Source organism: Hemicordylus capensis, chromosome 6, assembly GCF_027244095.1.
Source record: "Hemicordylus capensis ecotype Gifberg chromosome 6, rHemCap1.1.pri, whole genome shotgun sequence".
In the NCBI taxonomy this organism is placed as follows: Eukaryota; Metazoa; Chordata; class Lepidosauria; order Squamata; family Cordylidae; genus Hemicordylus; species Hemicordylus capensis.
Window position 1 is genome coordinate 2,398,754 of NC_069662.1, and position 20,494 is coordinate 2,419,247.

Genomic DNA, 20,494 nt, shown 5'->3' on the forward strand with positions numbered 1-20,494 from the left:
TGTCTGTCTCTTAAGTCTAGTAATTTTGTCAAGGGCCTGTGTCTGGCTCCTAAATTTTTGGGCCATCTCCTAGATCCAGAGAATATTTGTCAAGGCCCGATGCAAGAAGCAAAAACGAAGGCAAGCTTGAAGCACTCCCCTCAGACAGGAGGGAGCTGGGCAGATCCATGGCAGACAACTGCTGGTTATGAGAGCAAAAGGGAGCCTCCATGTTTAGAGGCAGTGTACCACTGAATGCCACTTGCTGGGGAGGACTCTTCTCTTGTGAACGCCCTGGAGACATCTGCTCAGCCACCGCTGGGAACAGGATGCCGGGCCCAGGGGGTCCCCCTGAGTGTCATCTGGCAGAGCTTTTCTGCCTTTTTTCCTGTCCACCCTGGCAGATCAGCAGAGAGATGAAGCTCTTGAACGTCTTCTCCCACCCGCCCTGCTTCCTTCCCCAGATCTCCTCCCGCTTCCGGACGACCTGTCTGAGGGGAACAACCAGCTCTCTCCCAGCAGCCCGTCCTCCGTGGCCTCAGGGAGCGACCTGCGTTTCCACCACCTCCACGGCAACAATGCTGTCATCACCAATGGCGGGCGCACGGCGCTGCGCCAGAACTGCCGGAGTGAATTCAATGACGCCATCGTCATCTCAAACCGGTCAGCCAGCAACCAAGCATCTGGGCGACCCTCCTCTCTTTCCCTTTCCCTTTCCCTCTTCTTTATGACTTGCTCAATCTTAAGTAATGCACTTCTTCTCTGCCGCATTGTTGTGAGACCATTATTTAGAAGCATGGAGACCAGTTTGCAGTTCTCAGATTTAACAGATCTGAATGGAATTCCTGAGACATACTTGTACCTGGGGGCGGGGTGGCTAGCCTATGGAACTCATTGCCACAAGATGTGGGGGTGGTCCCTTGCTCTGTTTGGCCACTGTTAGAAATAGGATGCTGGAGCAGGTGGACCTTTCATCTGACCCAGCACAGCTCTTCTGATGATGGGAGAAAGCCGATATGGCGGTAGCGAGCTGGAAGTGTTCCCTTTGCTAACCAGGGCCTATCCTGGCTTGCATTTGGATGGGTGACTACATGGGAGTACTGTCTGCTGAGAATCATTCCCCTTGGGGAATGGGGCCACAGCTCAGTGGAAGAGCATCTGCTTGCAGAAGGTCTCAGGTTCACTCCCTGGAATCTCCAGGTAGGGCTGAGAGAGTTGGCTGCCTGAAACCTTAGAGAGCTGCTGCCAGTCAGTGTAGACAGTACTGAGCTAGGTGGACCCAGGGCTTGACTCTGCAAAAAGCACCTTCCCACGTTTTGTCAACAGAAATGAGCTGTGATAGCCAGAAACGCAGCCTCCCTGCCCAGAGGCAGCATCTCCCTCTGAAGCTCGGTTGCTGGGGGCGGTTGGGGGCGGGGGGTCACTTTAGGATTCTGTTTGGAAACGTCCCCAAGGGGTCTGGCTGGTTGGAGCACTGGAGCAGATGAGTCTGGGGCCTGATCCCGCAAGGCAGACTTGATGTTCTTCCCCACGCTTTCTCTGCAGGCCTCTCCGAGACGGGGAGCTCTTTGAAATCGTCATTCAGAAGATGGTGGATCGCTGGTCTGGCTCCATCGAAGCAGGTGAGGGGTGGGAGAAGAAGGTGTGGGGGGATGTCAGGGGGCAGCGGGTCTGATCTCTGTGGGGCGCCTCTTCATCCTCCTGCGGCTCCCTCTCATCCCCTTGCAGGTGTCACCGCCATCCGTCCCGAGGACCTGGAGTTCCCCAACACAATGACGGATATCGATTACGATACGTGGATGTTGAGGTGAATATTGAGGAAGTGTTGAGGTGGATGTTGAGGAAGCAGCTGGCAAGAGAAGCCCATCACTGAAGGGTTGGGAGGGACGATGAGCACCACTCTTGCACGTGGTATAGCCCTTCCAGGAGTGGCCCGCTGCAGAGTGTGAATCGGGGGGCTGACGGGCTCAAATGCTCCCTGCCGTCAAGAATTCCCTGCGTGTCGGGGTGAAGGTGAGGCCATGCAGTACGACAGGGGGGCTGGAATCCCAAAGGGATAGCTCCGCGTCCTGGCTACTCTCTCTGCGCGTCCAGAGGGCTTGGACGATCCCCTCCTGGGAGGGCGGAGCTTGGGGCCGAGGGGCCTTCTGGCTTCCTGAGGCTAACTGTGGGGAGGAGTTCTGTAGCTGCCGTCTTTGGCAGTCTTCTGCAGCTGCCCCCCAAGATATGGGGCTGGGCTTGAGAAGCACCTTACCTGTGCCCCACCACTTTGCAGCCGAGTCTGGCTCTCCAAGCTGCTTACGGTTGACACCCACACAGCAGACCCATATAGCTGGCGGGTGTGTGTGAGAGAATGCAAAGGTTCCCAGCTTGGGTTGGACTACAACACCGTGGCCATTTTGGCTGGGGATGATGGGAGTTGTAGTCCAGCGACATCCGGGGAGCCAGCGCTGGGAATCCCCGCCTTGAGGTTTGGGATGGGAGGCGTGTGTTCTGACTCCTCTGAATGCCAAGCTCTTTCCTCCCAGAAGGAGCAGCGGGTGGGCTGGGGGCGGCTGATGCCACCCCCCAGAAGCAGCCTTGCCCAGCTCTGCAGAGTCTCCAGCAGTTGGGAGGTTCTAGTTCCAGGGGGCTCGATCCACAGGCCTGCCTGCAAGTCAGCGCAGAGGACCCGGGGAGGCAGTGCCACCCTGCCGCAGGATGGGGCCCCGATGATGGGGCAGGCGGAGGGCCCTTGGTGTGTGGGGCTGCTGAGTCCAGCGTCCTCCCCCCACCCCCTCTCCCCAGCGGCACGGCCATCATGCAGGACGGGAACACCATGCGCAACAACTACGGCTGCGACTTGGACTCGCTGACGGCCGGCTCCCGCATCGGCATGATGCGCACGGCCAAGGGGGACCTGCACTACTTCATCAACGGCGTGGACCAGGGCGTGGCTTGCTCGGGGCTGCCCCCAGGGAAAGGTGAGTGCTGGGGGTGGGGGGGCCCCTTTGGTCAGCAGGGGGTGGGGTGCCACAGCGCCCCGCCCCCACTCCCCAGGAGGAGGGCCGACCCCGGCCGCCTGCCCCTTGGACTCACCTGCCCTCTCTTCTGCTTCTCCCCCATCGCAGAGGTCTACGCAGTGGTCGACTTATATGGCCAGTGCGTCCAGGTGTCCATCACCAGCGCCACGGGACCCATGGACAACAGCCTGTCCACCAGCAACATCACTGAGAAGTCCTTCCCCATCCACTCGCCAGGTGAGTGCTCCCCCCCTCCCGCTGTGTGTGTGTGGCCAAGGAGCCCCCCTGTCTGCCGTGCACCCCCTCCCCTCCAGGCCCCCCCCCGATGGGGACAGGAGGGCCAGCGGCAGAAGTGGCTCCTTCTTATAACAGCTGAGCCGTGGGGGGGGGTTGGGGATTAGACACACCAAAACACAGGCTGGCAGCTACAGCCTCAAAAGGGGGTTTATTTGCCCAAAGGGTTACGGTCCTAGGTTTGAAAAGGAGGTGGGGGGGAGAGAAGTTACAATACTGCACATTAAACTGAAGAGGATAAAGAAGTTGACTAGGCTGGCCTAGCAGATCCAGGTGTCGAGGACAACTGCAAGCTGAGTCTCCAGGTTCCAGCAGGCAGGCAGACTCTTCCTCTTTCTCCTCCTCTTCCTCCTCCTCCTCTTCCTGCTGCTGCTGAGCTAGGCTTTCCTAGTCACTCCTGGAGGCCGGGTCCAGCCCGTCACTGCAAAGCTGCCTCTGCTCTGCAGGCTTCCCAAGGTTTTGCTTGCAACTTCTTGCTGAACACACACTGAGGGGAGTTGGGAGCAGAACAAGCTGCCGTATACTGAGTCAGGCCCTGGGTCCACCTCGCTCAGCATTGTCTACACAGACTGGCAGCGGCTTCTGCAAGGCTGCAGGCCGGAGTCTCTCTCTCTCTTGCTCTGTTTTTTGGAGATAGCAGGCCGCATGCAGTTCTGCAGGTGTCCTTCCCAGAGCAGCCCCATCCTCTCAGGGGAATCTCTTCCAGGGTTCACACGCAGCAGGGGAGTTGCCAGCCCCAAGGAGCTCGCGCTTCCTCCTCGGTCAGTGCCAGGCCTTGGCTGCAGTGCTGGCCTTGCTGCTCCCGGAGGAGTCGCTGCTCGCAAAGGTCGCCGCTGACCTCCCGCCTCTCCTCGATGCTCTCCCCCTCCAGTCCCCGGAGTCGCCCACCGTTTCCACAGCAGCTGTGGCAAGAACGTGGCCTTCCAGGATGACGGGTGCCGGGCCGTGCGTGTGGCCGGCTACTGCCACGGCATCGTTTTCAGCATGAAGGAGTTGAAGACGGACGAGATCTTTGAGGTGGGGGCCCCGAGGTGGGAGGTGGGGAGCCACCACTGGGCGGGAGAGTGGCCCACGTGTGTGCTTGCCAAAACAGTCTGGAAGATTGTTCCAGACTGGGTCTCCTGAAAGCTCACAGACCAAAAGGCCAGGGGTTGGGGGCATTTCCATTGATGAGGGCTCCCGGCACGGTTCCATAGGAACATAGGGAGCGGCCTTCTGCCCAGCCAGCCCCTGGTCCGTCTTTCTCAGGGTTGTGCGCACTGCCTGGCAGCCATGTTGGACCGAGAGCGGTCTTCCACGGCCCTCCCTGGAGCCGCTGCCCAGCACTGGCCTTCTGGCCTTCGACATCCCAAGCAGGGGCCCAGCCATTGAGGCGTGGCCCACCCCCTGGCAGGCCTCTCGCTTGTGGTCACCCCCCCCCCAAAGATCTTTTCTTGACACAGAGTAGAGAAGCAGGCAGGGGCGTAGCTGGGGGAGAGGGGGCCCCGTGTTCATCCCTCTCTCGGGCGCCCCCCCCCCCAGAATGAGGGAGAGAATGAAGAAAATAGGGAGGGGTGGAGCTGGAGGGCCCTCAGGAGCTGCGGGGCCCGGGTCCTTTGAACCCTTTCACTCACTCACTCATCATCGCTACACGCCTGAGAGCGGGTCTTCGGTCCTTGGCCTGGGGGTGCGGAGTTGGTAAGGAACGGGCAGCCCACTTGCTGAGGGCTCAGCAGGGATTCCTGCTGGTTCTTGCTTGCTGGAGAACGGCAGACCTCTGGGGAGGAGGCCTGTGTGGCGGTGGTGGTGGTGCTGGGGGTCGTGATCCAGAGCCCTCCCTTGGCCTTCCTGCCGCCCCCAGCCACCTTCTGGTGTTTAGCCCTTGGCGGCACAGCTGGATAGACCGGGGGGGGGGATGGGTTCTCCTCCCAGCCCGCCCAGCCCGCCCGTCTGTCTGGGGAATGCCTTTCCTGCCGGGGGGGAGGGGGGGGCTCCATGGCTCTGAGCGGCCAAGGCCCTCGCTCTCGGCCCCTCTCCCCGCCCGATGGGGGGCTGCGTTGGGGCCACGGAGCCCTGCCGGCCAACCCGCTTGCGCTCTCTCCCCCTAGGTGAAGATCGACGAGCTGGACGAGAAGTGGTCGGGCTCGGTGCACCTGGGGCTGACCACCCTGCTGCCCCTGGACGCGCCCTACACAGTCACGGGGCTGCCGGCGTCCGTCCTGGAGCTCCGCTCCAAGGTGACCTGGCTGGTGGCCGGCTCCGAGGTGCGGCGCAACGGCCTCCTCCAGAAGCAGAACTACGGCTGTTCGCTCGAGCGCCTCGGGGTGAGTGCCGGGGTGGGTGGGGGTGCCTTTCCCAAGGGGCCAGGAGGAGAGGCCCCGGGGCCCCGGGCTCACCAGAGGGGGCCTTGCCTGGCTCATGGCGAAGGGGGGAAGTCAACCGGGGCCTTCAGGCCCAGCAGCTTGTTCCCTGGAGTGTTGCTCTGTGGAAGCTGGGGGGCTGCCGGGTGGCGCTGAAGGACCCACGGCTCTCCGGGACACTTCAGAGAGCCACTACCCTGGCCGCCCCCAGGGCTCCTGCCCCACCCGCCTTGCCCAGACCCCCACCCACCACCGGTCTGGCTAGATCCCCTGTGACCCAGGCCTGCCCCTCCTTGTTCACAGGTGGGGAGCCGCGTGGGGGTGAAGCGCTGCACTGACGACACCATGCACATCCTGATCGATGGAGAGGACATGGGGCCGGCAGCCACGGGGGTGGCCAAGGTAAGCCAAGGCCCCCTGCTTTCCTCTCCGCCCCGAAAGTGCTGCCTGCACCTCTCTCTCTCTCTCTCTCTCTCTCTCTCTCTCTCTCTCTCTCTCTCTCCCGGCTGAGCTTTGGGGCTCGGTTAGACGCAGCCAGTCAACTCTCTCACTGTTCCTGCTTCCTGCTGGCTATAGCCAGGGAACCAGGGGGGTTGCACACACCCTTTGCTTTTGTGGGGGTGAGGGGTCCGGGTGGGGCCACAGCTCAGTGGTGTGGTGCCTGCTTTGCACGGAGAAAGTTTGTGGCTGGGCAAGTGTGTTGTCCGGAATCCTGGAGAGCCCCAGCCCGTCAGTGAGCTAGACGGGGCTGAGCTAGACGCATCCGTGGTCTGGCTGTGCAGGTTCCTGGCAGCCTCTCCAGGTCGGGCTGGAGAAGAAGCTGCCTGAAGCCCTTGCTGAGCGAGGCCTGATTCGGGATGAGGCGGCTGCAGGTGGCGTTGGACCCCGGGTCTCATCCTCCCCATCCACGGTGGCCCTGGGCTGTGAATAGTGGGCGTTGTGGGCCGGCAGCATATCTGGGGACCCCCTGATCCCAGCAGTGGGTAGGGGGTGAGAATGGGCAGGGTCGGATGAGGAAGGAGGCAGCCCTCTGCCGGCAGCTTCTCGATCAGCCTGGCTGCAACGTTGGCCTCTGTCCCCAGAACGTCTATGTGGTGCTGGATCTCTATGGCCGGGTCACGTCGGTCTCCATCGTCAGCTCCAGCACGCTGGAAGAGGCGGACGGCACCAAACCCCCCTCGGTGACCTCTGAGCCCTACAGCGAGGAGGAGGAGGAAGAGGAGGCCACGCCTGTAAGTGCTTGGAGGGAGGGGCCGGGAGCAGCTGCCCCTCCCAAGACCTATTCCTGGACTGGCGCTGTGCAGGCACAGAGAACCACACCCAGGCCTGTCTTTGCACCGGAGCAGAGAAAGTCGCGGCTTCGTGTGGCTCTGTGCCTGCACAGCAAAAGCGCAGGATTGGATCTTGGCCGCACAGTTCCGCATCCTGAGAGACCTGAGCCGGGAAAGCAGGGGGCAAACGCCATCTTCTGAAATGGCCCCCAGTTGGACCCCTGGCCGGAGGCGGGCATCACATGTGGTTTTTTAGAGAGGTCGGTTTTATGTGCATTAGACCACAGCAAAGCAAAAACCACTAAAAAAAAACAACTACCCAGCATAGGGAGTGGGGGGGACATCATATAACCCATCAGGACATGGCAACAATAAATAGCCAGTAAAAAAACATGTAACAAACAGAGCAGCCGTCGTTGCTAAAAGCTGGTAAAAATACAGTGTTGATGGAGGGGGCCATACCATCCATCAGACCCTCGCAACAATAAAACAACCTAAGGGTTCTCCAACGCTTGGGTCCCCAGATGTTGTTGGACTACAGCTCCCATCACCCCCAGCAACAGTGTGGCTGTGGGTGATGGGAGTTGTAGTCCAACAACATCTGGAGTGGGGACCCAAGCTGGGGAACTCCTGAAATCACCAGGGTGTGGGGGAATACAGTAGTTAAACATAACAGCCGTAGTCGCCAGTAATATGCACCACGTCTAGTGGGGCTGGTGTTTTTAAAAAGAAACCCCACACAGCCCTCGCCAGCCCTTCCCTCTCTCAGTGCTGTGCTTTCTTTATCCCAGTGCGAGAACGACGCCCCGGCAGCCACGTCTTCCATGGAGTTCCTGGAGAACCACGGCAAGAACATCCTCCTCTCCAACGGCAACCTGACCGCCACCCGAGTCTCCAGCTACAACCAGGGCATTGTGGTCGTGGCCCATCCTCTCCCTCAGCAGGAGCTGTTCCAGGTGGGCCGCGAGGGCTCCCACTGCGCCCTGCCTGGGCCAGGTTGCCTTGACGCCTTCCTCTGCCTGCCCGGATGGGACGTGGTGATGCTTTGCTTTCCCCGAGGACGTCTCCGGCACACCATCTCCCACTTCCTGCTTTGGGTCGAGGGGGGTGGACGTTCTGCCTTGGTCTTGCTATTTCCAGTCGGAGGCCCTGTTGTGTGGGCACAAGGGCTCGGGGGGCAGGAACTGGGATAATTCACCTAGCATGTTCTTTTCCCGTGAGAAGCCTGCAGGAGCACCATGGCTTCCCCCATAAGAATGGCCCAGCTGGATCAGGCCTATCTCGTCCAGCATCCTGTTTCGCACAGTGGCCCACCAGAGGCCCCTGAGAGGCAAGAACTGAGGACATGCCCTCTGTTTCCTGCTGTTGCTCCCCTGCAGCTGACATTCGGAGGCTTCTTGCCTCCGAGGCTGGAGGTGGCCCACAGCCACCAGACTAGTAGCCATTGATAGACCCGTTCTCCATGAATTTGTCTAAGCTCCTTTTAAAGCCATCCAAGCTGGTGGCTGTCACCACAACCCATGGCAAAGAGTTCCATAGATTAATGATGCGCTGTGTGGAAAAAATACTTCCTCTTGTTGGTCCTAAATTTCCTGGTGTTCAGTTTCATGGGCTGGCCTCATATCCTCTTTGGCTGGATACTGGCCCCACACACGCATGTATGCAAATGAGATGGGGTTGGGGGGGGCAGGGGGGCGTTACACCCGCAGTGAGCAAGTCTTGGAGAAAGAGAAGTCAGAGTCGCATGTAGTTCCTTCTTGTCTGTCCTGGCAAGAATTCACAGCTCTCGTCCCCCTGTCTTGTGTGTTTAGTTCCAAATCGACTCCCTGAACCAGCAGTGGACGTCCTCGCTCTCCCTGGGGGTCATTGGCAGCTCCCCCGAGCGGCTCAACTTCCCCGCCACGGCCTGCTCCCTGAAGCGCTCCGCGTGGCTGCTGCAGCGGGACTCCGTCTTCCACAACTCCCTCAAGGTGACGGGTGCGGAGGTGGGGCTGTGTGGGGTTCCCCACAGGTTCCCCCACTCAGCTGCTTGTCTCCTGGCCTCCTCCTGCGTGGCGACAGAATCGGAATGCTTTTGCGTGTGTCCATTGCTTCCTGTGGTTCTCTTCTGTGCCGTGGAGCGGAGGGCTCCTTCCTCGGGGGCAGGGGAGACCTCTGCCTGTACCTCATAGCGCTCCTCTGGAAAAAGGAATCCCTTGCTTTGCTCTTCCCCCCCGGCTATGGCCTTTCATGGAACATCAGAAGCTTCCTGATACTGAGTCAGACCCTTGGTCTATCTGGCTCAGTATTGTCCACCCTGACTGGCAGCGGCTTCTCCACGGTTGCAGGCAGGAGTCTCCTCTCTCAGCCCTATCTTGGAGATGCTGCCAGGGAGGGGACTTGGAACCTTCTGCATGCAAGCTTGCAGATGCCCTTCCCAGAGTGGCCCCATCCCTTAAGGCAGAGATTCTCAACCTTGGGTCCCCAGATGTTATTGGACTTTAACTCCCATAATCCCCAGCCCCAAAGGCCTTTGAATGAGGACTATGGGAGTTGAAGTTCAACAACATCTGGGGACCCAAGGTTGAGAACCCCTGCCTTAAGGGGAATATCTTGCAGTCTCCCATTCAAATGCAAACCAGGGAGGACCCTGCTCAGCAAAGCGGATGATTCGTGTGTGTGTGCTACTGCAAGCCCAGCTCTCCTGCTCACCTTTGATCCATCTGGCTCAGGGATTCTCCGCCAAGGGTTCTGAAACTTGGGTCCCCAGATTTTATTGGACCCACTCCCATGACCCCCAGACACAATCCATTGTGGTTGGGGATTATGGGAGTTGAAGTCCAACTTCTGGGAACCCGGGTTTGAGAACCCCTGGTTGACAGTGACGGACAATGGCTCTCCAAGGTTTTAGGCTTGGGGGGGCCTTTCCCAGCCCTCCCTGGAGAGATGCTGCTCAGGATGGAACCGGGGCCCTCTCCCCATGAGCCCTCCCTCATGGAGGACGGCACTCGAATTAAAGCCCGTTGTTTCAGTTCCATAAACCTGTAAACTGGGGATGCGGCCCCTGGATGGAAGCTCTGGGCCCCACGCTGCAGAGGGTGGCGCGTGAGCTGATTCTGCCCCCCTCCGCTGCAGGTCTGCGAGAACTATGGCCCCAACCTGGACACCTGCCCGGAGGGGACGGTGCTGGGCATCCTGGTGGATTCCAGCAGCTGCCTCCACCTCTACGTCAACGGGATGGACCAGGGGGTGGCCGCGCAGGACATCCCCAGCCCCTGCTACGTGCTCATTGACCTCTACGGGCAGTGTGAACAGGTGAGAGCCGCGGAGAGCTGGGAGGGCCCCTGTGGGCCGTCCCATCTGGACTCCTGAGCCCTGGGGCCGGCGGAAGCTTCCCCCCGCAAGTGCCTGCCCAGCCTGGCCCCAGGAGAGGGCGCTAGCACTCTGGGGTCAGCCAGTGCAAGTGGCTGCCGGCGGGGGGTGGGGGTGGAGGAAATGAAGTCCTTTCCCCCACGTTACACCCATTTATCGTGTGGGGGTTTGCTGCCGCATGGTTGGCTTAGATGGCTTTCAGAAAGGGTTAGGCAGATTCATGGAGGGGGTTGACTGTATCAGAGGTGGGCTGTATGGAGCCTCCATGGCCAGGAGCAGCGTACCGCTGAATTCCTAGTGGCCTCTTGCCTCCAAGCCCAGCTTGTGGGCTTTCCACTGGGGAAGCAGGAAGCTGGCCGGGTAGGCGCTTGGCCCAGTTCCTGCGCCATACCCAAGGAAGAGGTCTTCCAGGGTCCCCAGGCGGCTGCTGGCACCGCCGAAAGGCCTGGGGGAGCGCAGCTGGGCTGCCCAAGTCCAAGCCTGGAAGTTCTTGTGGCTGAGCCTGGGAGACGTCTGCCCCGCCCCTTTCTGCTCTGCGACCCCACCCCAGCTCCCTCCCTCCCTCCCACCCCACTTCCAGAGTTCCAGCCCTACGGAGCACTTCCCACCATGCCCCCATCCCCCACAAGGAGAGCCCAGGCGTCTGTCTCCCTAGACTCTTCTGCACAGCTGCCCCCTCCAGGGGTTCTGTCCCCTTCCCTGCGCTGACTGCTTGACTCTGACCACTGGATATTCCTCCCCAGGTTACCATCGTCACCAACGGGACTCCTGCGGTCGGAGCAGAGGGCGCCGATCCCCACGGCCAGGGAGACATGGAGAAGGCTGACATGGTGGACGGTGAGTGGGCGCTCCGGGCGCCTGGGGTCTGGAGCCCTGCGGGGGACTCTCTCTGTGGGCCCCGCACACGCTTGGCTGTGTTTCTGCCTGGGCCATTCAAGGGCACCCAGTACACCTCTTGTCGTGGTCTCTCGACTCCAGGAGGGCGGCCCGTGGGCCGGGGAGGGGCACCCAACCTCCCCCTCTGCTCTCGTGATCCCTGGGTCTGGCCTTGCGTTGCAGGTATCAAGGAAAGCGTGTGCTGGACGCCCCCCGTGGACCTGAACAGCATGAAGACCTGCGAATACCATGCCCTCTGTGGCCGCTTCCGAGAGCTCCTCCTCCTGCCAGGTGAGCTGCCTGTCCCGCTGGGCAGACCCCCACGTGCCACCCTTGTGGTGGGTGTCCCTTGATGAAGCCCCACTGGGGAGGCTCCGTCTTGGGCAGGGATGGAGACGGTGGAGAGAGAGTCACTGGCCTCGCTTTCTGGGAGACGCAATAGAGGCTGGTGGGAGGAGGAAGTGGGTAGAGAGGCGTTTCCCTCCCTTCCCCATAATTCTGGGGTTCTGGATCACGCAGTAAAACTGATAGGCAGGTGATTCAGGACAGACCAAAGAAAAGCTTTCCCCTGGCAGTGTGCAGTTAACTTGTGGAATTCACTGCCACATGATGAGAGCAAAGGAGGAGAGCCGGTCTTGTGGGAGCAAGCATGATTTTGTCAATGCAAGAACTTCCCTGGTTTGCCTTTGTATGGGAGACTACATGTGTCAGCGCTGTAAGAGATACCCCTCAGGAGATCGGGCTGTGCTGGGAAGAGCCCCTGTCTGCTTGCATGCAGAAAGTTCCAAGTTCCCTCCCTGGCAGCAGCATCTCCAAGACAGGGCTGAGAGAGGCTCCGGCCTGCAACCTGGGAGAGGCTGCTGCCAGTCTGTGAACCAAGGCTCTGACTCGGTAGAAAGCAGCTTCCTCTGTTCTTACAATGCGGTGATGGTCACTGACCTGGATGGCTGTAGGAGGGTTTTTTAGGCAGACCTGAGAAGGGGGAGGCACAGGACCACTAGCTGTGGCAACTGAATAGAGCCTCCAAGTCCAGAGGTACTTTACCACTGCTTGCCGTTTTCAGGGGAGCAGCAGCAGCAGAGCACTATTTTTATTTGTTTGTTATTTATGTATTGGATTTATAGACCACCCTTCCAAAATGGCTGTGGCCTCTCTGCCCAGGGGTCTGCTTCCTGGAGGCATCTCCCTGGCAACTATTGAATGGGGGATGCTGGAGGAGGTGGGTCCACCTGGATCTGATCCGCCAGAGAGGACTTAGCCTTTTCACGTGAGCTGGCATTTTTAGCAAGTAGAGAGCCATAAAAGGCAGGTATTCCACACTTTGCTTGGGATTCTGGCTTGTGTTTGGCTGGTGTACTACCTCCTGCTCCCTTCAGACCCTTCCCACAACCCGCGAGCTGAAATTACAAGGAAGCAGACGTTGAGGCTCGACGTTGGGAGGCATTCCTGGCTGCAAACTGTGCTGCTGGGCAGTGGAACCCTCTGCCTCATGAAACGGCGGGCTCTCCTTCCAAACAGAGATCGGACGGCCACCTGTCGGGTCTTGTAGCAGTTTCCTGCACTGAGCAGGGAGTGGGCCAGATGACCTCCAAGTTCCCTTCCGGCTCTGACACTCTCTGACCTTTAGGGTTGCAGTGGATTTTGGGAAGGGCTCTCGCTCCCTACAGGAGCGCCTCGTCTCTTACCAGCCTCCTCCTGCGCCCCAAGACTTGGGCGAGGCCTGGTTCAGAGCCCGCTCCTAATCCAAGCCTCTCTTAGTCAGGGCCATGAGATGTGGTGACAGCCAACAACCTGGATGGCTTGAAGAGGGGTTTGGATCACTTCATGGAGGAGAGGTCTATCAACGGCTACTAGTCGGAGGGCTATAGGCCACCTCCAGCCTTGGAGGCAGGATGCCTCTGAGTCCCAGTTGCAGGGGAGTCACAGCAGGAGGGAGGGGGCATGCCCCTTTCAACTCCTGCCTGTGGCTTCCAGCGGCATCTGGTGGGCCACGGTGTGTGAAACAGGATGCTGGATGAGGTGGGCCTCCTTGGGCCTGATCCAGCAGGGCTGTTATGTTCTTGTGTCTCCTCACCCCGTCCTCCCCGCAGATGATTATTTTGTGGAAGACCCCAAGTTCAGCCTCTGCTACTGCGAGTCGTGCCACAAGCTCCGGGGTGACGAGGCCTACTACAAGCGTGGGGAGCCCCCCAGGGACTACGCCCTGCCTTTCGGATGGTGCCGCTTCAACCTCAGGTATTTGGTGTGAGGAAGCGGCTTGGCAGCGGAAAGAGCCCTGCTGGGAGGAGGCATTTCTGGCTCCAGAGGGGGGAGAGCTCGTGGCCGGCCCACTGCGGCCATCTGGTTGGCCGCTGTGGGAGGGGGGAGGCTGGGTGTGAGAAGAGTAGGAGGTTCCCAAGAGGCTACAGACTACAATTCCCATCGCCCCCTGGGCCAAGGTCGGGAATCCCCTCGATAGACCTTTAGCCTGATCCAGCCAGACTGCTCTGAGGGGTGCCTAGCAAGTGACTGGTGGGCCCCCAGGATGCCACTCCTGCTCTCCCCCCCCCACTCCCCTTCCAGAGTCAACCCACAGCTGGAAGTCGCCAGCACCTCCAAGAAGTGGCACATGGCCTACCACGGAACGAGCGTTGGGGCCGTACGCCGCATGCTGGATCAAGGAGAGCTAGTGCCAGGTAAGGGGGGGGGCCTTCACTGCTGCCCCCGGCAGGGCAGAGAAGCAAGGGCATCACTGCTGCAGTGGAAGAAGGGGGGGACAAATGGCCTGGGGGCCGGGAGGGAACCCCTCGGCTGGGTGGCCGCTTGCTTGCTCTTGGCTCTCCCTCTGGCGGAGGTGGGGAGGGGGCCCATCGTCACTTTCTGTCCCTCCTCCAGGCTGGCCACACCCCTGCAGAAAAGCCCGACTTCTGTGCCAAGCGGTCTTGGGGTCTGTGACGGAAACGATTGATGCCAAGGAATACGCCCCCTCCTCTTGCTTTCTCCCCCAGCGTGGGAGGGTCTCCCTTCTAGATGGGTTGTGCTGGGATGTGCGTGAACCGGCTTGGAGGCCATTCTAAAGGCCTCCAAACCGGTTCGAACGCTGTGCTGGCTCAAAGTTCAAGGCCAGCCATTTTAAGGGTGGGGGGGTGCACTTAACCCCTCCCGCCGCTCCCCCCCCCCACCCCGGTCCGCTGGCACTCCATTTTTTGCAAAGTCCATGGGGTGGCATTGTACCTCCCATGCCGCTTTTCGACATGTGGCATCTTCAGCTGCTGGCTTCTCTCACTTCTGCGCTCATTGTTGATTTCCCACGTTTCGACACAAAGGTCTGAAAGCCTTTTACAGCGAGAGAGAATAAAAAGAGGGTTTCTCGACCCCAAGGGGCTAGGGCTCTTCCATGCAGGAAGGCCCCAGTTCCTCCGTCCCTGGCGGCATCTCCAGCTCGGGCTGGGAGAGACTCCTGCCTGCAGCCTGGGAGAGCCGCTGCCCGGCAGGGTAGACCATGCGCAGCGAGCTGGACCCAGGGTCTGACTCGGTGTAAGGCAGCGTCCAGTGTTCCGGCGATCCCACTGCTGACGTGAACCTGGCCAAGGCCTCCGCCCCGCTTTCCCCTGGGCCCAGCCCACGTAAGGCTTTGAACCACCGGGGTTCTCCTGCGGTGGTTGGACTCCAACTCCCCCCGTCCCCAGCCACGGTGGGAGTTGAAGCCCGGCAGCCTCTGGGGAGCCAAGGTAGTGAGCCCCTGCTTTAAAGGCGGCAGCCAGCACCTTGGAGTGAAGCTAGAGACCACCCTCTCACCCCTGCCCAGGAGGGGGCTAGCACTGGTCCCTCCCTCCCTCCCCTGTGTTGCGGGGAACCCGTCAGGCCTGATGCCCCGTTGCCGTTCTCCCTGCCCTCCCTTTTCAGGAAGCGCGTCCATCTTGAGCTGCCGCCCGGTCAAGGCAGACCCGCAGGGCGGTGGGGGAGGCAGCGGCGGTGGCGGCGGCGGCGGGGTTTACCACGAGGCCGAGGAGAACAGTTCGCAGGGCCGGGAAGAGCTCCAGCGCGTCCTGCTGTCCCCCACGCTGCGCTACGCCGGGCTGGAGTCTTTTGCCACCAAAGTGCAGTGCGTATCCCGGGAAGGGGTGTGGGAGCCTTGACGAGGTGGGGGGCCGGAGTCGGGGGGGGGGAGCCCGCAGGGGGTGGGGGGAGGAAGTGGGTCTCTCTCTCTGTGGGTTGTGGGGTTTCTCTCCCGGGGTGGGAGATGCTGAAGCCTGCCTTCTCCGCTGCCCCTTCGAGGCGTCTCCTCCTCCACACCTCTAACCCTCCGTCCCGCTTCCCTCCCCTTTCCAGATTCAAGGACCCCAAGTCCCACCGGCAGCACTCCGCCCAGGTGGCCTTCCAGGTGTGCGTGCGGCCCGGGTCCTACAAGGCGGGCCCCCAGTCCCTGACCGCCCCCGAGGCCTTGGACCCCCGCTTCAGCAGTGCCGAAATCGAGTGGGTCACCAAGGAGAAAGGGGCTACCGTCCTGTACGGGCTCCTAGTCCGCGTGGAGTGAGGCCACCTTGCTGCCTGCTCCTGCAGAGGGGCTGCTATGCCACAACGCAGCGGGGGAAGAACGGGGGAGGCTCTTGCCAAAACGATCCCCCCCCCAACCTGCCCTCCTACGCACAGACTGGGTGGATCTTGAGAGTCCAGAAGGCTTTTTGGCTACAACCAACGGGCACAAGAGACTCAGAAGAGACCTCTCAAGGCAGGGGCAGGATGGCGCCCTCTCCTGGCCAGGGACAACGGCGGCTGCTTCCCCCCCCTCCTTTTTTCTTTTGCACAGACACAAGACAAGCTAAATGGGATATTGTTTTTGGGGGGGTGGGATGTTGGGCTGAGTCTTGTATTTAAGAGCATGAAGGGGGATTTTGGGGGGAGGGGGGATGGAAAAGGAAGGGGGCTTAGTTGCCACAAAAGGACTTCATTGGATTTTGGACTTTCTGGAACACCCAGGGGTTTGTATGATGACAATGTCCCCCCATCCCTCCCCCCCCCCATCTTGCAGCATTGCCATAGGAACTGAGTGGAATGAGCAGCTTTTGGGTGTGTGGCGGGGGTGGAGAGAAATCCTGTGTTTCTGCTTCCCCTATCCCAGGGTGGCCATGGTGGCTACATTAGTGGCCCGTGGACATTGGAACTTGACTGGTCAGCCTTGAAAGGGGTTGTGGAGGGCAGCCCAGGCCCCTGTCTGGGGGGAGAGTGCTGGTGTAGGCCTGGGGCTTTTCTCTTTGGCGTGTGAGTGACTTGACTTCATAGTCCACGTGTGGATTCCCCCCCTCCCCCCCCCCCCGCTTAATCTGTTGGGGTGTCCTCAGTGGAGGTCCACTTCTCTGCACGCCTCCCAATTTCTGCCGCCTTCTGGGCCAGCTCTGTTTACCCCGCAAGGACAATCCTGCCCCCAGGAGCACCCGGGGGCGTGCCTGGCTACTGAAGGCAGCCCGGGCCACAGCACTGACCTGGTCAGTCAACCTCTGAAAGGTTGCTCTTTGGTGGGTGGGGAGAGACAGATGCATCGTTTCCCTTCTGACTACTCTAAATGCAACTTGAATGTCTATCCCAGGGCTTTCAGCCTGGAGGCCTCAGATGTCGATGCTGTTGTTGGACTCAATGGCCGGAGGAAGTTGTAATCCAGCATCACCTGGGGGCTAAAGGTTGAGGACCCCTGCCCGCTCTGCCCCCAGCTTTTCTTTAGCTCTACCCACCTAAGGCAAGTCTCTGATTATCACCCTCCCCAGCCCCAGCCCCGTACAAGAAGCACACCTTCCTCTCTCCCCTTGACTTTCGGTTGATTTACTCTTCCATTTGGACAGATGCCCTACACCCACAACACCTATTTTCTCCCTTTCCCCATCCATATAACTTTCCTGTCTCTTCCCCTTATTTATTGATACCTGTGTTTGGTTGTCAAACAAAAAAAAAATGTGAATTTTTTTTTTTAAGGGGCAAAGGGTGTCGGGTTCAAAAGACCCATCCTCTCTCCCTTGGTTTATAAATATATATATATATATATATTTTAAATTGTATTTATGCTGCTTTTTCACTTTATTTGATGGAAAATGACATGCATTATTTTTTTTTTACATCTGTCTAAAGGTTTTTGTTCTTGAACAAAAGTTAAAAGGTTGTACAGTGTGTTTTCTCCCCCCACCCCTCACCTGGCAAGGGTTTATAAAGCGGAAATCAACTGGTTTTGAGTGTGTCTCCCTTGTTTACTTGTCAAGAGTCATATGCTGCCCTGCTAGCCATATGGACACTCAGGGTGGTTAATAAGAGAAACGACTCTTATCAGCTATCAGCCGCAATAGCAAAGCAAATCCTTTGGTATCCGAGATCCAAACCTGAACGAGTCACATTTCATTGTGAGTCTCTGCAACGGGAGGCCAAGGCGGCACAATGTTGACCCTCCAGCTGTTCTGGGACTACCACTTCCATCATTTGCAATCACAGTGGCCAGTAGGAATGATGGGAGTTGTAGTCCGACATCGGCAGGAGGGCTGAAGTGGTGCAGCCCTGATGTAGGGCCTTAAAAGGTCAGCAGCAGCATCCTGAATTATTAGGCTGGCAGCAGTTCAGGAGCCTGATCGACGTGGCGCGCTGTGTCAGTGTCTGCTGGCTGCTTTCCGCACCAGCTGCAGCTTCCACGCACTCCTCCAGGGCTACCCCACGTAGAGAGAGGCCTCATTCACACAGTCATTTGAATCCAAGTTCAAGGTGTGTAAACTGATGCAAGTTGCATGAATTTCCTGTAACTTTGTGTTTTTCTGTCTTCTGCTCTTGGACTATAATAAATTTAATCTGAAGTTTAAGGAGGGCTACCACCATTCACACGATTGTGTGAACTGAACCGATACAAATCTGAGCTTCCTGCCTTGGCATGGGTTCACACAATCATGCTAATGTCAGTAACTCACATTACACTGAGATTGAAACAACTGTGTGAACAGGCCAGTGCGTCACAGTCAGGTCTGCCACCGAGGTGTGTGTTGCCCTATACGACTAACTACTTTCTCTAGGAAGGGTTAGAGTGCTGGACTAGGACCGGGGAGACCAGAGTTCAAATCCCCATTCAGCCATAATACTAGCTGGGTGACTCTGGGCCAGTCACTTCTCTCTCAGCCTAGCCTACTTCACAGGGTTGTTGTGAAAAATAAACTCAAGTATGTAGTACACCGCTCTGGGCTCCTTGGAGGAAGAGTGGGAAATAAAATGTAATAATAATAATAATAATAATAATAATGCTAGGGATCATTAGGAAGGGGACTGAAAATAAAAATGTTAATATTAAAATACTCATTGTTTGAATCTAGGTGTAATGTGAGCTATTGACATTAGCATGATCTTAAAAGCAAGTTTGGGGCAGCATAGAAATAGGTTAAATAAAATAAAGTCATATAATGCTGTTACACCAATTATGGTGTGGCCACATTTGGAGTACTGGGTACAGTTCTAAGAACATAAGAGAAGTCCTGCTGGGTCAGGTCCAAGGAGGTCCATCTAGTCCAGCATCCTGCTTCACACAGTGACCCTACCAGATGCCTCCAAGAAGCCCACGGGCACGGTGTGAGGATATGCCCTCTCTCCTGCTGTTGCTCCCCTGCAACTATTATTTGGAGACATCTTGCCTCTGAGGCTGGAGGTGGCCCATAGCCCTCATACTAGTAGCCTTCGATAGACCTGTCCTCCATGAATTTGTCTAAACCCCTCTTAAAGCCAGCCAGGCTGTTGGCTGTCACCACATCTTGTGGCAGAGAATTCCATAAGTTGATTTATACATTGTGTGAAAGAATACTTCTTTTCGGTCCTAAATTCCTTGGCAATCAAGTTTCACAGTTGCCAAACATTGAGTTGACACTTCCAACGAGCTGACCACCACAACCCCAAGAATCCAACCCCTGGGAGAGGAGAGCTGGTCTGGTGGTAGCAAGCATGACATGTCCCCATAGCTAAGCAGGGTCTGCCCTGGTTGCATCTGAATGGGAGACTTGATGTGTGAGCACTGTAAGATATTCCCCTCAGGGGAAGAAGCTGCTCTGGGAAGAGCAGAAGGTTCCAAGTTCCCTCCCTGGCAGCATCTCCAAGATAGGGCTGAGATTGATTCCTGCCTGCAACCTTGGAGAAGCCGCTGCCAGTCTGTGAAGACAATACTGAGCTAGATAGACCAATGGTCTGACTCAGTATATGGCAGTTTCCTATGTTCCTAATCCCTCTCCTTGTCAATCACTGACAGCTCAGATTCATCAGTGTATGGGTGAAGTTGGGTTTTTGGCCCCAATATGTATCGCTCTACATTTGCTAACATTGAACTGCATTTGCCATTTTGTTGCCCACTCCCCCAGTTTGGGGAGATCCTTTTGGAGCTCCTCACAATCTCTTTTGGATGTCACTGCCCTAAATAGGTTGGTGTCATTTGCTGTTACCGAAACAGCTTGTTTGGGGGCTGCAAGTGATGCCCCTTTGTGTGATTTGAAGTTGCAGGCTTGCAACCTCCATCTTGGATACCTGCGTTCATGGGATTGTGGATTCTGCACATGCCCACATCTGGTAAATGATGCAATTTGGCCACTTGGCACAAGCAAACATGGGGCTGCATTGTCCAAGGTCAGAATAACAGATGACTGTAGGGAGAGACACACACCCCTTGGCCTCTCTTGCAAAAAGAAGTCAGCAAGTAGACCCTGGTCAAAGAGACCTTCACAAGAGAAAAAGCTAACTCCCTTCACAGTGGGATTAGCCTTGCTCTTTCAACTACCCAGATAGGAAACTGGGGGTGTGCCATTCTTACCACAACATTAACGAGCTGGCAAAGACCCAGAAGTAGGATCCTTAATAGCAAAAGAAAACCCCTCCCTCCCTCCCAAGAAGAGACATCTGGTCTCTGATAAAGATTTTGAGTTCACCCATCCTGTATCCTGCACACACCTCTCCACCAGCCACTCCTTTTGTTTCTTACAGATCACACCTACTTGATTGGTTCATGCAAACATGAACTTCTTTGCGTGTGTTTCAGCCCCTGCAGTCAAGGCACTTGGCTTGTGCATTGCCCCAGGGCATTATGTTGCCTATTTGCACTCCTGTCCCAAGCATATGGGCAGGAGGGAAAAAAGGAGGGGGGGGGGCCTTGGACCTATCCACAACACAGAACTTGAAGAAGGACTCTGGACCTATCCTTGTTCCCTAGCTGGCAGTTGGCAACTCTGTGGCACTTGCCCTCCCCACCCCGGCCTTTCTGCTTTGTCCCTGCAGGGACAGCTACCTGTGCCCTCCAATCTGCAAGTGCCTCCAATGCACCAACGGATCAGGACTGGTAATACTAACTGCCTATCCATCATCATCATCATCATCATCATCATCAATTTTATTACAGCCACTGGCCAGC

At 57.9% G+C, this 20,494-nt stretch overlaps 1 protein-coding gene across 1 annotated transcript in view; it reads left to right on the top strand.

Annotated features, from left to right (window-relative positions):
* Window positions 1–17,307, top strand: part of NEURL4 (neuralized E3 ubiquitin protein ligase 4) — a gene marked incomplete at its 5' end in the record, with an annotated part of 32,499 nt that extends 15,192 nt beyond the window's left edge. The window contains 18 exons of the mRNA XM_053260870.1: window positions 444–642; window positions 1,525–1,601; window positions 1,708–1,786; window positions 2,767–2,942; window positions 3,090–3,218; window positions 4,147–4,292; window positions 5,363–5,578; window positions 5,918–6,016; window positions 6,697–6,846; window positions 7,677–7,841; window positions 8,697–8,855; window positions 10,000–10,179; window positions 10,980–11,073; window positions 11,296–11,403; window positions 13,203–13,347; window positions 13,675–13,787; window positions 14,998–15,196; window positions 15,424–17,307. Of these exons, the coding sequence (XP_053116845.1) occupies window positions 444–642; window positions 1,525–1,601; window positions 1,708–1,786; window positions 2,767–2,942; window positions 3,090–3,218; window positions 4,147–4,292; window positions 5,363–5,578; window positions 5,918–6,016; window positions 6,697–6,846; window positions 7,677–7,841; window positions 8,697–8,855; window positions 10,000–10,179; window positions 10,980–11,073; window positions 11,296–11,403; window positions 13,203–13,347; window positions 13,675–13,787; window positions 14,998–15,196; window positions 15,424–15,628 (2,639 nt within the window). The remainder of the gene's footprint in view (window positions 1–443; window positions 643–1,524; window positions 1,602–1,707; window positions 1,787–2,766; window positions 2,943–3,089; window positions 3,219–4,146; window positions 4,293–5,362; window positions 5,579–5,917; window positions 6,017–6,696; window positions 6,847–7,676; window positions 7,842–8,696; window positions 8,856–9,999; window positions 10,180–10,979; window positions 11,074–11,295; window positions 11,404–13,202; window positions 13,348–13,674; window positions 13,788–14,997; window positions 15,197–15,423) is intronic.
* Between the last annotated feature and the right edge of the window lie 3,187 nt (window positions 17,308–20,494).